The sequence below is a fragment of the Apus apus genome, chromosome 1 (genome assembly GCF_020740795.1).
Source record: "Apus apus isolate bApuApu2 chromosome 1, bApuApu2.pri.cur, whole genome shotgun sequence".
NCBI classification, from domain to species: domain Eukaryota; kingdom Metazoa; phylum Chordata; class Aves; order Apodiformes; family Apodidae; genus Apus; species Apus apus.
The window spans coordinates 59,262,756-59,280,446 of record NC_067282.1 but is presented as its reverse complement, the minus strand read 5'-3'; the positions used below and the strand labels follow the sequence as shown (position 1 = coordinate 59,280,446).

General features: G+C 39.9%; 1 protein-coding gene across 3 annotated transcripts in view; it reads right to left on the bottom strand.

The window, feature by feature from the left end:
• COL4A2 (collagen type IV alpha 2 chain) overlaps positions 1–17,691 on the bottom strand; it is a 144,282-nt gene that overhangs the window by 41,860 nt on the left and 84,731 nt on the right. For all 3 annotated transcript variants that reach the window (XM_051615916.1, XM_051615936.1, XM_051615926.1), the window contains exons 5-14: positions 10,855–10,989; positions 10,728–10,772; positions 8,503–8,619; positions 7,720–7,791; positions 6,164–6,199; positions 6,001–6,063; positions 3,028–3,063; positions 2,318–2,359; positions 1,737–1,811; positions 520–564 (exon numbers count right to left, since the gene is read on the bottom strand). In XM_051615916.1, coding sequence (XP_051471876.1) covers positions 520–564; positions 1,737–1,811; positions 2,318–2,359; positions 3,028–3,063; positions 6,001–6,063; positions 6,164–6,199; positions 7,720–7,791; positions 8,503–8,619; positions 10,728–10,772; positions 10,855–10,989 — 666 coding nt within the window. The remainder of the gene's footprint in view (positions 1–519; positions 565–1,736; positions 1,812–2,317; positions 2,360–3,027; positions 3,064–6,000; positions 6,064–6,163; positions 6,200–7,719; positions 7,792–8,502; positions 8,620–10,727; positions 10,773–10,854; positions 10,990–17,691) is intronic.

Below are 17,691 nucleotides of genomic sequence, written 5' to 3'. Positions count from 1 at the left end.
TGGGAAGTAAAAAGGAACCACTCCATGGCAAAGCTATTTAGACAGTCTAGAGTTTGCCTGTGAGTTAACTGAACCACATTCAGTCAAGCCTGGTTGACAGCTTGAAATGATACAGCAACACATGGGATTACTGTCCACTTACTCAACAGACTTAATAAACAGTGAGATCAAAAGCCTGTATGTGCTGGAGAACAGACTGAAAAGGAATGAGAAAATTTTGCTATATACTTATTTAATGAAATGTAGAGGAATTTTAAAACAGATCAGCACCAATAAGGACATTTATTAATAGTTAAAGCTAAAATTAAAAAGTGTGTGAGGGAAAACCTTATTCTGCTAAACCAGCAAGAGAATGAATGACTGGTTGTTCTGTGGAGTTACTGCACGTCATGTTGTTCAGGTTTTCTGAAGTAACAACTGATGTCTCTGCTTATGTCATTCCATAGCATTTCAATGAAGAGTGCACCAGTATTAATTCCAATATCATGATTTGTCTTTGTTCTTCTCCACTTGACTTACTGGAACTCCAGCTTCCCCTCTTTGTCCAGGATCTCCTCTTTCACCCTAACAATAAAGAAAAAGTACTCAGATATGTTTGGCAGACCCATTTACATTTCAGTAACTTTTCTGCAACACAAAATGACAAATCTTTGTCAAGAGAAAAAATCCCACTCTTGCACTGTTTCTGCATACTTTTCCCATATGAAATGCATGCTTTTGTAAGATTTTAAAAGCTGCTTTTTTTAAAAAAAAATAATATTTTTTTAAAAAGGTTTCTAGGAGTGTGAACACTTGAGGTTGTAGCTGTCTGGCTGGTCAGTGCCTAAGCAATGCCTATGAATAAATGCTCAGTTTTACCTACTGATGATCTGTGGATTGTCTGATCAAAAGTAAAAGTTTCTGTTAGGATGAGACAAATCATAGCCTAAATTCTACTTGCTCTATTGACAGTACCTCCTTTGAATACAAAGGCACTCCAGGTAAGTCGCTCATACATGGACGTCTCTGCTTAGTTAAGGAAATCCCAACATGTGTGTTACTTTATGCAGACTACAGATTGTCAAAGGCTTTTTTAGATCTTTCAGTATCACACCAATCTACTTATCTTACTGCAGAAATTTAATGAGCCACATGGACCTTCGAACTTCAAATTTGGGATGAAAAACTACTGGTCTAGAGGTTGCTGTCTGATACAGAATATCTGGGTACAAGGTGTAAATACCTCTGCTACCAGTAAGAAGCAACAGATGTGAATAAACTACATCTTGCTGTTAAAGATTTCTCCAATATGTGTGAACACGCTTTAATTTTAAGTGTACAAATATCTGCTCCATATAGAACATTTATGTAAACAAACACAATAAGCTTCCCTAAAGACAAGCTTCTTTTACAGGAAGATAATTCCACTCACTGATATGAAAAATAAGATATTGAATAATTTCTCAGCAGTTACTTCTGCTTGCAAAATAAGAAGATGTGAGTGATGGCCAGAACAAAAAGAACAAGTTTGCCTGAGGCACCTCTAGTCTGTGAGAAGTGCTTTCTGAATGACTTTAACCACTGCAGTTTCAATAAATACTTCATGATCCAAGCTGTGGGGAAGTAGCAGATTTATATTTTTATATGCTAAAGTCTGCTAAGTTTTATATGTAAAAGCACATTTGTACAATATTTTAGTGTTGGTACTGCAGAGCTCTTAGTTCTTTGTGTATTTTGGCAAAATACTCTGTAGTTACCTTGTGTTTGTCAGAAGGAGCAGCCATCAGTTCTCTTGTAGGAAGCCCAGGTGGACCTGGAGGACCTGGGGGGCCCTGCAGGGATAGCAGAAGGGTACATTTATTAATAGTCATAATACCTCATCAAGCTGTGGCTCAGCAGAGAGTCTGAGGAACTGCAACAAAAGGAGCAATACAGATTTGCCCCAGCTAGGAGTATGGTTCTATACCTCTGAATAAATTGATAACAAGATACATTTTTTTTTAATGCTGGGATTAACATACAGCGATACTTGCTCTTGCCCTGTTTGTTTCCAGCATGATGGCAATGATTATCACTTCATATGGCTGTAAAATTTCAGAAGTGTTACTTCTGTGTTGGTGTAAATGTGGGCACAGATAGACCTAGACATGTAGAAGTTAGTTCAGCTATACATTCCTTATGGAGGTTATCATTATTTTAAAGTTACACTCGTTTTCCTCTTAGAATTACATAAAACAACTGGAAATTCAGACAGTATTTTAAATAGGTTCCTTTATACATAGCAAATAACAGCAACCTGTCCTTTAGTAGTGATATTATTTCGTTAGTTTTCTTTTACCTGTTCACCTTTTTCTCCATAGAATCCAAGGCCCCTGTTGCCCTGTAAAAACAATAGGTCAAGACTTAGTAAGTGTACGACTCAGTTTTCTAATGTAAAATTGAAGTTTAAACATGCTTAAAGGCCTTTTCAGGTTTTCAAGTCTGTAGGACACCACTGAAGAACTGCAATCAAGTAACATGGCAGGTTTACCTCAAAGCATTTTTATAGATTTAAAAGTATTTTAATAGACCTAAACATTTAGAAAGACAACTCAAATTAAAATCTTGTGCTACCTGTGCTTCTTACAACAGACTTTGAGTCATTCACTGAGTAATGTCATGAAAAGATCAAGCATTTCTTTTGCAAGTTTTTTAATAGCACAGAATATTAAATAAAAATACCTAAGTGGGCTGGAACGATGAACTCATATATTTTTCCCTCTGAGCTATAATTGAATACTGCAAAGACTGCAAGGATTCTCTGTTCATGGGAAGCTAGTGTGACTATGGTAGCAAATTAAATCTGACTCTAGAGCTGGTTTAATCTTTTCAGGGTAGGCGATCCCAGTTTAAGATTAACTTCTTGTGGTATGCAGCCAACACAGAAGGTCTTGTGCTACACTGTCTTTGGTGCAGCCTGTGGTTCTTTATTTTACTGCCTTCAAGTGGGTCTTGGATAAACCTCAGTGACACAAAATCAACATAAACGACCGTGACACAAAGACTTACTTGTGGTCCTTGTGGTCCTCGGGGCCCTGGTGGTCCCTGGGGAAACACAATAAGGGAGAGCAAGTTACTTGTTGCTTTCTGACCAATGCACGCAGAGGTCAGTTACTTTATGTCTGAAATATAAGAATATATTTAGAAGCCAGTGTATTCCTCAGCATTCAATATGCTATCCTCACTGTATTAGCTGTGTTTACTGTTCTGAAAAATAACCACCTAGGTCACATTGTAACCTTTCCCAACAGAGTAACAGTCTCCTAGCTTAGAACAAATGAAATCCCATTTTTATTTCAAGTAATAAGAATTTTGCTTTAGGATTCTGACTTGGTAACATACCTGAAGTTTAGCACATCTTTAGGTGCTTCACTGGACTGGTGTCTTGGTACCGCATCTGACTGTAAGGGGAGCTGAACTACCATATGCATCTCAGATAACCTACTTGGTATTGGACAGAATGAAATCAAAGGAAGATGGTGGGAAGTGGACCTGTAACAGGAAAAAAACCTGCCAGAGTCCTATAAGAAGAATAGCAGGAAAGCCATTCACGGGAGAGACAGCCTGTCTTTCTTCAGTCAGCTATGGTAGTTATCAAGCTCAAATGGGCTGTACTCATTAAAAGCTCTGTCAAATGCAGGAAAAGTGGGGTGAACAAGAAGCATGAGCTATTCAGAGAAGAAGATGGTGAACAAGAGGCATAGAAAAGGGAGAGAGCTGCAGATGGAATCGTCCATCTACTGAACCACAAAGGTGGGTTAGGCAAAATCAAGCCCTAACTGCAAGGAAAAGATAGTTACATTCAGGTAAGACCTGAACTTGGTCGGCAACTCTGCCTTGCTATGTACTTTTGTGTGCAGGAACAATAGACTTGTTTTAAAAAAATGACTTTTGAATCAGTTTTGGTTGGTCAAGTAGTTTGAGAGCTGCTGCCTGATCTAGTGGGCAGACACACTGTGCATCACGCTGTCTGGGGGCCTTGTAGGGATTTAGGGAGTCATGCTTGCCTATGTGCGGGATCTAAGACTAAAAGAAGAGGAACAATGCAAACTCAGAAATGGGAAATGCTCTCAGGTCCCTCCCAATGGTGAGTCACAGCTTTAGAGATAGAAAATATAGTTGGACATACTTTGTTAAGATTTGGAGATGGTGGGGATCCATTCACTCTGGAAGAGTGTCCAAAAGAGATGTTGCCAAGATGACAACCAGAGGGATGTGGTCACCGTGCTCAGAAATTGTATGGTTCATAGCACTCCTAACATCCAAGACAGAGCACTGGGAACATGAAGCATTTTGGGCTGGGCTCCTGTGTGAAGCTCATGAACTTTGTGGGTTCACTCTAGACAAAGAGTAACGAAGGGACTGAGGAGATTGGCCTTTAGGAGGACTAGGGTCAAAAGACAAAGTGCAGCTTATGTCAGATGATAAAACAGACCCCTGCAGAAAACTAACTTTGGAAAAGCTTAGAATGCTGTGGATTTAGTCCCTGATTTATTTTTTTTTCCTTTGGAGGGAGGTGTCCCTGAAAACAGCTGTGGAGGCTGTGTGTAAGAAGCCCTGATTTTTTTTTTCCCCTTCAAATCAGTGATGTAGAACAGGTCTGAAGTGAATTTTGAAAAAAACCCCAAACAAACAAACAAAAACCCAAATGCTATAAAATTGTCTTACAGGAAATAAAGCAAGCCTGAAGAAAATGAAATACATTGGATTTGAACATCTGCTTCTCACCCATAAAACTATTAACCATGGCAATCAAGTATGTAGAAAATGTTGTATGGTGAGAACACAACCTTCCCAAATAATTATCCCATAACAGTTGTCAATGTCAATGCTGTAAATGTTGATTTAGGAAAAAATTACTGACAGATACTTTAAAAATAAAATTGTGTTCTAAATACTAACAAAGAGTACTATCTATCCAGTCTCCTGTAGGAAGTGTGAAGAGCTAATATACGTATGAAAAACTCAACATGCATTGGTAATGAGTGCTTGCAGCCCAGAAAGCCAACTGTAACCTAGGCTGCATCAGAAGAGGTATGGTCAGCAGGTCAAGGGAGGTGATTCTCCCCCTCTGCTCTGTTCTCATGAGACCCCACCTGGAGAACTGTGTCCAGCTCTGGAGTCCTCAACACAAGGACATGGAGCTGTTAGAGCAAGTCCAGAGGGCCACAACAACAATCAGAGGGCTGCAGCACCTCGCCTATGGAGACAGGCTGAGAGACTTGGAGTTGTTCAGCCTAGAGAAGAGAAGGTGCCAGGTAGAACTTATAACAGCCTTCCAGTACCTGGAGGGGCCTACAGGAAAGCTGGGGAGGGTCTTTTTATAAGGGCAAAAAGTTATAGGACATGGGGTAATGGTTTTAAACTGGAAAAGGGTAGATATAGGTTAGACTTCAGGAAGAAATTCTTGACTGTGAGGGTGGTGAGAAAGTGGAACAGGTTGCCCAGGGACGCTATGTCTGCCCCTTCCCTGAAAGTGTTCAAGGCCAGGCTGGACGGGGCTTTGAGTGACCTGGTGTAGTGGGAGGTGTCCTTGCCCATACAGAGGGGTTGGAACTAGATGGTCTTTAAGGCCTCTTCCAATCCAGACCGTTCTTTGATTCTATGATACCCTTTAGGAGCAGAAAAGATAACATATTGTGGTCCTGATATCTTTGATAACTCAGTGTAGGGGTATGCAAACTGGACAGCACTGAATAATCTTTGCAAACCAGAGTCTTTCAAGGAGGTTAAAGAAACACATTACAAATCAAAAGCCATACAGGGTAAAATAAACAACACCTCTTTTTGCAATATTCATACTTGTAGAATCAGTGTCTCACAGTGCTTTTTAAAAGGTTTTGCATCCAAGGACACCTACTTTCTATTTCTAACCTGTTTATTCTATTCATTTGCTAGGTTACAATCAAACACCATGGAACTTGCTGAGGTAATTATTCTGTTAGGTTTATTTTCTACAGAACCTATTTTAAATGTACTTACTGGTCTTCCTCGCTGCCCTCTTGGGCCAGTGGGTCCTTGAATACCCAGTGTACCTGGAGGTCCCTTTAAATTAAAAAAAAAACCAACATTCAACGATCAATTAATATTTTTCTGATATCAGTTATTATGGACACTACATCACATTTGTTGTAATACTACTTACCTGAAAACCACTGAACCCTGGATCCCCAGGTTCGCCCTAAAAAAACAAAGTAAAAAATGCAATAAATAATACATACAAAATTTAATAAAATCTTCTACTCACTCCTTAATTTTTCTCTCATTCCAAAAGCTAATCATAGCATAGAATGCTACACAAACCATTACATACAGATGCTCTCAATACATGTGTTGAGATAACCAAATGTGGGCCCCGTGGGGTTTGTAGTTCCCATATGTACTACAGTTCGAGCCATACAGTAGGAGGGTATTAAGCTGGCTAGGGAAGTTGAGGGTCCAAACTACAAGGCTGAATCGGAAAACAGACCACGTTCAATTCTTTTTTGAAAAATCCTATCTAACCAATGGCTTAATTAGGGCTATAACCTTAGCTGAAATGTACAAACTCATTTTTCATGAGTTGCATGGGAATTACCAAATCGTTTTGATTCTCTTCTGAGTCACTAAAAGCATTTGGAACATACTGTTTTCAGTGACCACATACTTTAACTGCAGTACATGTTGAAATGTTTTTGGAAATTGGATCAAAAAATGTTCTAGTGCAAAGACGTCCCAATACGCATAAATAATGCGGTATTCAGTCCAGACACCTTTAATCATTTTGAACAGCATCCTAGTGAATTTGAGTTTAGTTAACAAGAGTATTATGTGGAACCAAGTACTTTCTGAAATGAATACAGGTGTCAGTATTCACCCTTGGGTAAGTACTAGAGCAATTCTTAAACATTGCTTAATCATTCCTAATGACTAGCAAGTGCACATTTAAAGAGTTTCTTCAAGTAAGATTCCATTAAAAAATACAGGCAACTTAAAAATATGTCAACAGAAAAACCTATTTTGGCCCTCATTGTTGGCACAAAATATACGTGAAGGATGTCAAGAGATCCCTTCCGTGCTGCGTACAGCTCAGATGTAGCTTTGTACATACATTTGTCACATTTTATACTCTAAGAGCATATCTAACCCCTTATCTTTATCTGATACCTCAAATTATACAAGACTACATGTATGAGAAAATCTACAAGTGATCACAGAAGAAGTTTTATGAATTAGATACAGTAAAAGCACCCATAGGAATAGTCAGGCTTCTCTAAATAACTAAATAATATATGGAAACATATTTTATCCCAAGTCAACCCAACTCCTGCTTGAAGATTACACAGAAAGGATGCTAGTATCAAATAGAATCATTCAATGGACAAAACTGTGGCAAAGAAATGATTTTGCCATGAATGACACAAGATAGTCATTGCATAAAGAGGGTAATATTTGAACTAAAACATCCCCAGTGCCTCTGCAATCTACCCGTAGGCTGGAATTCCTTGCAAGTAACTGAGTGGAGTTGGTTTTTTTTTCCCCCTGTATATCAGATAGCCCTTGCTGTAACCAGAGAAAGCAGAAGCTGCCTCACAAAACCTACACAGAATCGAAGTGGGCCTCTTGGGATGCATCCATCAGAGTGTAATAAAAATTAACTCTCCATCATCTGCTTGTAACACTGTACTGATGATTAATAACTCACAGGAGTTACAGACGTACCCGGTATCGGCTTGCGATGTCCGGTGGCAGTATATAGGGCTCCCCCTTCTGGCCCTTTGGCCCTTGCACTCCCTGGAGGTGGCAAAAAAAATAATTAGAATTAAGTTTTCATATAATATATTAACACACAAATGGCTAAGAGTAATGAAAAATATTTGTTGGAATTTTCACGAGTATATACATACCACTGTTTAGAGGCAGAGACTCTGCCTAGTTCTGGAAATGCATGGTTTAAAAACAAAGTGTAAACTCACACAGTACATAAAAGAATGAATTTCTGATTCCAGGGGGAAGAAATTCCCATTGCCTGGGAGTAGTGTTACAGGGTAGCACTTCCTAAAACAGCAGCTGCAGCTCCCCAGGGCTGACACATGTCCTGGTACATGCAAGGAGCCCCACTGCTCACCTCAGCATGATCTTACATACCATGCCATGAAAAGCCAATACTTTGGCCATGTGGCAGGGAAGAAAAAGGTTACTTTCATTGGGAATTATTTAATATTCCTTTACTTCTGTTGGATAAAGCTGTACAGGTTTTCTTGAAGCAATCTCCCCGCAAGACCTACATGACAGGTATAGCTGTGGGCAGACCACCCAGCCCTGGCTGCAATTTAATAGCTAAGCATAGTGCAGGGTGTCCACAGTAAATCTGCATGGATGCTCTCCTGGGCCAAAAGGGAGCTCTGTTAAGAGATGTCCCGTTCACTTCCGACAAACACATGAATGAAGCTCACTTCAGCCAGGATCTTAGCTTTAGGTACTCACTTACTGCCGGCAACTTACAATGGTGCCAGGGAAACCAGAGAATCCAGGAGTTCCTGAGTCACCAGGGTCACCTACTGTCCCATTACAGCCATCATGACCTGGTTTCCCCCTTGATCCTGGCTGCCCTGGATGACCCTGTTGAGGAAAAAATAATAGTGTTTATCTATCCATCTGTTTCTAGTTTTCCTCTTCCTGCAGTCACACAGTATTTAGACATTCTCACATTAAGCCCAAGGCTTGGATCCATGGGAAACTATGATTTTCAAAGACAGAAACAGACAGTGTCTTTTTTTAATATAGCTGCAGCTTGAACCAGATGCCCCAGACAGCATGAAAAAATGAGTAGTGAAGGACCTTTCAGCAAGGGTAAGAAAGCTATGTTCAATGCAGGCTCTGTTAGGCAGAGAACTAAGCCAGATGAGGCTGCTGTGCAGAGAGCCACCAGGAACCCGGATTGTTAAGCATTTAAGTGCTTCAAACTGGAAGAGAGGGAAGAAAGGCTCTTTGGGTTTGAACAGATTTCATGCTGGGAAAAAAGTCACCGATTATTTTTGAGCTAGGTTGAGTGTTGTGATGAGACTTTAAGTATGGAAGAAAACAGCACGGTTCAAAGCAAGGGAGCCAGGGAAACTGCAGAGCATCCACATGAAGCCTCTGAAAAGTTACTCCTGTCTTGAACTGGATTTCCATTGCTGTACCTACATTCACCTTAATTGCTGTTGCTTCTGCTTTGAAAAGAGGCTGCTGAGAAGCAAACCTGCCCATGAACAGCTCTTTCTTCCAGTGGACTCGGCTAGAAAACCCAGAAACAACATAACATACACCATTTCTCATCTCTTTCTATAGAGCAAGAGTTTTCTCTTTGCTTCTGCTCCCTTGCTTAGAAGAAAAATAAATTTGTCCATGTCCTTACCGAACTCCATCAAGTACTGGCATTCCTCACTCCAGAAGAGATTCAGGCTTGCCACTACCCTTTCTTGGCCTCCAGCCCCACATCCTAGAACTGTGCTATTACAGTTTGTACATGCATCTATCTACCTGCCTTCTGATGATCAGTGTTAAGCCTAGGCCTAAGGAAACTGTTCGGAGAACACAAGTGAGTGGGAAGGGCAAGGGAGCTTGCGGATAGGACACAAGGAGCATGCAGGTACTGTCTGAAGGTATTTATCCCTCTCAGTGCAATGTGCAGAGGTCGGGAAGGCAGGGCTAAAAATGAAAACTTGCTCAGGTAAGAGAAGAGGTCCAGCTACAGCAACACAGAGCTTCACAGGGGAGGGATTCATTCTCCTTCTCAGGACACCAGAGTGCTTAGAAACAACTCGGTATGATGTAGTGAGATGAACATGATTCTTGGCTTCAGGAGTGTTAATAGGAATAGGAAAGAGGTTCTTCTGCTTTTCCTTTAAGAGTGAAAAAGAGGGAGAGGAGGAAGAGTGTGAGAGAGAAAGCCCTGAAACTTGATAGGGAGCTCTTCTGGAAACAAAAAAGGGTGAAAGCAGAGTGGATGTGGATGCGTGGGCTGCAGAGCGGGGCCCTGGTGTCAGGGAGCACTACAAAGGAAACCCAAGCCTGGGAACTCTGTCCAGGGATTCCAGTGACTCAGATTTCTTTGTTATTTTATGACACAAGATGTAAAGGACTGTAAGCTGGGAAAATGCTGTGCTGTGAACTTTACCCAGTTTTCCTCTTTGAGTGTTTCAGTTTCATGGATCTGGTCAATTTGCTCAAAGTTTGACACTGCTTAGTGTTCAGGAAGTTTTTTAAGACTACCTGAAGCATGCCATATGGGCTATAAAGCAAATAACAATGGTTAGTATTCTTAAAAATCATTGGCTTTTCTTCATGCTTTGCAACTCTGAAATAATTAAGTAATGACCCACTGGTGTCCTTCGTTCACAAGCTTAAGGGATGTGAATTACTTATCTCTCAGCTCTTTCCTACAAAAGAACATACTTAGCTGAGTAACCTCCAGGGACACAGGAAATTTCTGTCCTTTCTTGTCCCCTTTTACAAGGGGATTTCTCCAGAGGACAAAGCAAATGGAGTTTAATTATCAGCACAGGTTCTGCTCTCTTGTGCGTCTTCAGTTCCACTCACTTCAACAAATGCCCTCAGCTTAAAAGTGCGTACGTGGCTGATGCAGAATTCAGCCCAGAGATTTTAATTAAAGTACAAAGGCTTTAAACTAGCTTGCAGTACTTGCAGTTGGTGATTTCTTAAAGATGAGGTAACTGGCTACTTACAGGAATGCCATCTGCCCCAGGGAATCCAGTGACTCCTCTTTGCCCCTAGAGTGGAAGAGTACAATTAAAACAATGTTCTGCCCAGTATTTTGCTCATTAGCTAAAACATCAGATATTCGAAAGTTACCACTTCTCCTTTGGGTCCACTTATTCCTGGATGTCCTCTTTCACCTTTGTGACCTTTGGGACCTTGCAGTCCTGGGATCCCCATCAATCCTGGTGGTCCAGTGAACCCCTGTGATCCAAGGAGTCCTGGCTGGCCCTGATTAAGAAAAAGAAAAAAAAAAAGAAAAAAAGCATTTATTTAGAAACTGTTGTGATATATGAAGCTGGATAAGTTATCACTGCTGCAATGGAGTCAATCTCTTGTAAAGAATCTTTTGATGAACATCATCTGGAAACACCATGCAGAGAAACTCCTGCAGCAGCGACCGCATTGTGTGTGATAAATTCAATACGTGGAAATCAACACTTGAATCAATATTCACTACCTGAATATTCACTGCTACTGCATAAAAAAAGTGGTCTTTTTGGAATAAGACTTCTCAAAGAGTGATTCACAGTGACCTACAACACAAGCAACTACACTCCAAGGAAGTAAAATATGCTTAATGGTAAAATTTGCTTAAAGGCCGTATTTCTTACAAATGGACTCTGATATTTAATGGCAGGAATTTCTGTCTCTGTGGGGATGAAATTTCTTTTTATCAGTGGAGCCTGAAAATGAATAGACATGCATACATCCACACAGGTTGAAGACCTGCATGCAGGGCTTCCCTGTCATTCTCCCTTCCAGCACTGGTTCAGCTCTTCAGGCTACTTCAAACATTGTTTAAAAATAATCCCCTGTTGACTGCCAACATCACAAGGCTCAACAGGGGAAAAAATCATTCTGAAATGACACAATGGTGGTTTAAGCAATGGGTTGTGACAGTATGTCTGAGATCTGTGAACCAAAGTGTTTGAAAGCCATTCCAGACATGGTGTCATTGAAGGCACATATGTTTTGCATGCTCTACAGTGCTCAGTGCATTAATGACACTAGTAGTAAATCGCTGCGATCTTTTCTGGAGAAATATGCTTCAATGGTGCAAAGCATCATTTACCAAGACATTCTAATTAAGCCGATTCTAATGAAAGTATTTTTAAAAGGCAATTAGTTTTTTCACAGACCAGTCTGCAACAGCATCAATATCTCACAAAGCAAGAATTACAGCAAAACATGAGCAAACAGATATACATTTATATAAAGAAGCTGATGAAAAATAGCACCTTGTTTTATTATACAATACTTACAGTCTTGCCCATGCCTGGAAATAAAGTTAGGAGATGAATGTAATCCTTGTCCAAGAAGGATAATAGTTCAAGTTCATTGAATGCCACTGAGGTGGAAGGAGTGAAGAAGGACTTGAAGAAATGAACCTGAAGATACCCTGACTTATTTGTATTCAGGAAGTTGTAGTAAAGATACTGAACAATGCCTTATTGATATTAGGCAAAATTTATTTTGTTCTTATACTGAAGGACAGGCACATTTCTAACACACTTTTAAACTTAATTGTCAACCATCTATCTGTAATTAGCACTTATCTATGCTACAGTTGCCTTGATATTGCAAGCCTGAAAACAAACATGACTGAAATAGAGCTTACTTCTAGTTTTAAAAACAAATCAATTTTTCACACTGCTTTCGTGGAAAATGGTTGCCACAAAAGTTGGAGTAGGTTTTATATTTTGAATCTTATTGTATTATATCAAATGAGTCCACACTGAGAAGATGACATAGTAAAACAAAGTACAGAACTCAATGCAATTTTTTTTTCTTGCAAGAATACTAGGAATGAGCCAATAGGAAGAATTAATTACATGAAGTTCCTTGAGATAAGCCACTATGATGGATCTCCTACAGTATGGGTTGTTTGCTATACTGTTATGATTCATTTGACAAAACTGATGGTTTAGGAACATCGCCAAAGGACACGATGGATTTAAGTGTTTGAGCTGTTAGTGTGAAAGAGAATCTCTTCTGCTTACAAGGAAGCTCAAATTTATACACCATCCCTACTTCTAAACCAAGCCTGCTCACGTGGATTACTAGGCATGTACCCCCAAATCTGGACAGAAACCTTTAAAAAAAAATAATGAAAATGTTTCTTTTACACATGCAAAGAACACAGAAATATGAGTAAAATTCAATTGGAGAGACTTGAGTTGGCTCCAGTTTCAATTTAATTTTGAGAGGTTCTGAAAACAAATGTTTCAGTCACTTCCACAAGAAAGGAAAACATGGGTCCTGTACACTGAAAATGCAGCTTCATTTCTGAAGTACCTGAAAGCGAAGTCAAATAAAATCCAAAAGCTGCTCATCCACCTGAGATATGCAAACCACCTGCATAGTGTCAGTCTGTACCCATTTTGAGGGCAGCAGGATGCAGGCAGAATGTGTGTAAAACATTTAATTGTCAATTCTGATAAAACAATGGCTATGTACAGAATTGTCAAATCTGTTCCTGGCTTTTTTTCAGGAGCTGTACAGATCTGCAATACCTCAATGCTGGCATTACATGCAACATGCTTAACTCTCTAATTTTGACATCAAATGTCACTCTTCCACTTTCAGTCCATCTTCCTAACTGGTGTGGAGCAAAAAGTAAACAAGGAATGGAAGACAAGGAAGAGATCTGGGCAACGCCAGTGCCCCTTTCCATGGTTTCCTGGCAATTATCTGATCATTTGATTGCTGAAGGGGTTTTTTAATATCATTTGCAATGAAGACAAAATAATGATCCTTCTGGGACCAGTTTAGCGTGAGGCTAGAATCAGAGCTGGGTAAGTACTTAATATCATGACAATGTTTGTGTAATTCTTCAGCCAACTAGTACCCTGGCTTGTTAACTGAAATAACTTCGTTAACCTTCATTAACTCAGACTTGTCAGCTTTTACTCTGCTTTCTTTATGTTAAATCTTTTGTTGAACAAGTATGTCCCTTCTTCATTAGCAAATGACCTAAGGACATTCTCTCTTTTGCAAAGGTCATAGCGGAGATTTAAGCAAAGACAATCAATTTGAAAGGTTTAGTCAAAGAAAGCATGACTCAATTATTAGAGTCCTGAATTCCCCTGTGTGAAACACACCAGGAACGGTACTGCTCTGCTTTTGCTCCTGGAGGGTCAGAAATCCTACAAAATTCTCCAAAGCTGTGAAAATGTGTCTGTGTGGGCTGCTCTCCACAGTCTGGATTAAATTTCCAGGTAAAAAACCAAACAACAAACAAAAAGCCCCAGCCACGCCCCCCCCCCCCCCAACAAACAACAAAAAAAGCAAGCCTAAGGAAACATGCTAGCCCTGTCATATTTTAGACAACTCACAAAGTTCTTTCTCTGGTGCTCCCTTTTCTTAAACTATAAAGCACTGCAGAGATGTGCTCTGGCCTATGGTACTCTCTGGCAGAAGGCTTTCCATTTTGCTAGGTTAAACTGGAACTCTTCCTGAACCCAGAACATGGCATGATTACCCCATAACATACACCACTGGATTTTCAGGCCAGTGTTGAGAAGCTTATCTAAGGGTGCATGACATGCTACAGCCAGCACGTTGGAGGAAGCATGCAAAAAGGAAAAAGTGGGCTGATGGAGTATCTTAAAGACTAAAAAGACATTTTTTCTTTGTTCTTATACAAAATTTTCACAACTTTTTAGATGACTTAGAAAGCTCCCAATGTCAGGATACACTGCTAAATAGGCTGTCCCTGCTTTGCTCTTCATGTGACTTCAGCTGATTGGAAGAGGTCTCGCACAATTTGTGTGGCTGACCCAGCCATGTGCTAAAGCTATTTACAGAGAGGAGCAAAGGTCAGAAATTTAGGAAGCCTGAAGGAAATCTTCCCAGAAAATATTTGCAATGTTACATATACATTGTCACTTGTCCAGTGACGTGCAAGAAAGAAAATGTTGTTCATGTTGTGACTGAATTTAATAGCTGCGTTTTGAAATTAAGTCCCCGTGGACTTCAGAAGATCCTGAACAGACTTTTAAATCTGTGCTGAACGTTCATGTTTTGCAGCTTCAGCCTTAATTTCCAGTTCTTTCAGGATCAGTCAAGTGAAAGAGATGTCATGTTGCAATACTTTCTTCTTTCTAATTTGCTGCTAAATTTACAGTGTGGAAACAAAACTGGCAGAGGAGGGTGCACTAATTTTGAAAGCAACCAATTGTTTGAGGTGCTATACAAATAAAGATACAATAAATGACAATACCTGCTACAAAAGGTTTTTAAATACAAGTACATCGTCATGAACTGCTGAGAAACCCACCTACCAGCATGGAGACACAAAGAAAGGAGAAAACTGTTTATTTCCAATAAAGAGGAGACAGAAGAGCTTCACTGTCACTGAGCCCACTACTCCACATTTCATTACAGACTTCCATTTTGCAACTGCTTCTGGTATATGGAATGTGATGATTCAGTGTTCCCCACATGAAAACAATCCTTCTAGGCCATAATTTAATAGTGGACAAGAAGAAAAGAGGTTAATTCCCTGACATTTTAAAAAGGTCATTGGTGAAAGGACAAGTTCACTTCCTGCAGGAAGGGTGATCTGACTGTGACAGACAAGTGGGAGCTGGGACTTTTCCTAAGAGGACTCAGCCTGAAACGGTCCCCATAGGAACAAATGGGAAAAGGATGTTACAGCAAGGACCTTGATGAAGTCCTTCTACAGTGAGACCAGCAACTGGAACAGAGAGCAACTCACCAGGGAATAAAATTCGTTATAAGGAAAATGAGCTGATTAAAAGTGCTAACCCAGGAAAAGGCATCCCTGTGGGCACACAGGAAAGAAAAAGAAAAGTTTTGAAATGTAATGCTGACAAAATGTGGAGAAAGGGGTGTAAATGTAGGGAATTTGCAATTCTCTTAGGCATCATCCATGGAGATAGGCATAGTAGAGAAATTGTTGAGCCTAACTGAAAAATGTATGACCTTAGTGCTCCCCTCACCCCATAAAACATCAACTTCAATGAACTGCCTAAAGAACCCTGTTGTAGCACACTGACTCAGACTGGGATGGGCATTTCTCCTGGAGCATAAGTGTAGGAGTTTATAGATTGAACATATTAGAGGGAACTATATAAGGGAAGGATTTGGGTTTCCAGCTCCATGTGTTGCACACAGAGAAAAGCAGACCACATGGAGCATCTTACTGTCGCAGCTCAACTGGTTGATTTTGAGACAGTGACTGCTTCTGGAGGCCCCAGGCTGCCCAGTACACACAGATCTCAGAGAGCTTGCTGCATAATGCCCTCTGACTAATTTGCAGAACCAATTTCAAAAGCAGTTTAAGACCTGATGGGTCTGAACTGGCTATTTTTGCATAATCTCTGTATGGCAGAGATACACGCATAGTCTTCCTTTCCAGTCAGCTATACTAAGATGAAATTTTTGTTTACCCACACTTCTCAGTAGTTACAGAAATAAAGCCAATTTAAAACACCTCACTTTCAAAGCTTCCCTGGGTACAACTTCAGCCACTGATGAGCACATCTACCATGATGCAGAAGACACTGGTACATTTCTACACTGTACATCATTATGCTGTACACTGAAAATGTAGTTTGAATGGTTTTATCCACCTCAGCAGCTCAGAGTTTTGTTTCAGCAAGACTTAAACATTTTTGCAATTCCATCTGAGAAAAGCAGGTCAAAACAATCTGTGGAATGATAGAAAATACAAGTACATGGGGCAAAACACAGCTAATGCTACCTCTGTAAAGAGAGGTTATCTGGGAGAAAAAATCCTGAAGTCTGTACAGGCTTGGTTGTTGAGCATACTAGCATGTCACTTTATTCCTGTGTTCTTAGGACTGTAATGATGACTATTTTCCGAAAAACACATGATCAATCTTAATTTGCAGTGAGCATTCAGAAGCTCCTCACTAGATGGCACCAGGCACTGCAGTTGTATGCAGCCCCACCAACCACAGGTGCACCTTTCCAGAGCATATCATAACCTTCAGGAAATCTGTTAAAGAGTTCAGGTAAGGTCAAGACATTGTTGTGCAAGGTCTAAGGCAACAACAGCTGAAGCTTTCATGCAAAATGTCTAGCAGTGAGATATCTGGGGAAGTGCAAATGAAATGAGATTAAATCCATCATGCAACCAAGTGACATGGCTTCCTGAAGTGCCCATGTTTTATTGTTCACCCTATATTTCATGTAGTAGAAGGACTTGATCTTCTAAGAGGAAGGAGATAAACTTATTTTATTTCTCCAGTGGGCTGTTAATTTTACATTTAAAGTCACAGGCCTGCATCTTCTCAAATTTATGTTCAGAATCTGTATTTTACTGTAGGGCTAGCATTAGCTTCTGTCGCCACGTGGCTACCAGCATTAGGAAGGGATGGACTTCTATTATCTAACTTGAATATTGACAAGGAAATGAAGCAAATCTTTCATATGTGCCTTGAGCTGTGTGATATTCAATTCGCAAACACAGAGTAGCACTGAAAGAGTCAGCAGGCTTTAAGAAAGAGGAAATAGCTAATGGTTATTTCTATTTTTAATTTATCTTTTGCTACTTCAGAGAAGGTTATTTAGCTGAGTTTCACATTCCAGCTCATTTTCTCAGAAAAAAATTAAAACAACTTTCCTTCTCATTTGTTAAAAAGCTTCTTTTATTTATACTAAAAAGTAAGCAAAAAAATTTAAAAAATAACTTTAAGTTAAAAATAACTAAAAAACGAGCCTAGTTCAGCCTAGTGGCATGGTAGCAATTTGCTGCTCTTTCAACTACATTGTCTGGACATGCGACATTTTCTCTCAGGACAGCAGTGACCAAGTGACATTAACATTAATTCCAGAGCAGTGATTCAACTTGCAGAAGTTGTTTGTCTTTTTGGGGTTTTTTTGGGTTGGTTTTTTTCATTAAGGAAGGAATAAACATTCAGTCTTCACAAAAAAGAACTA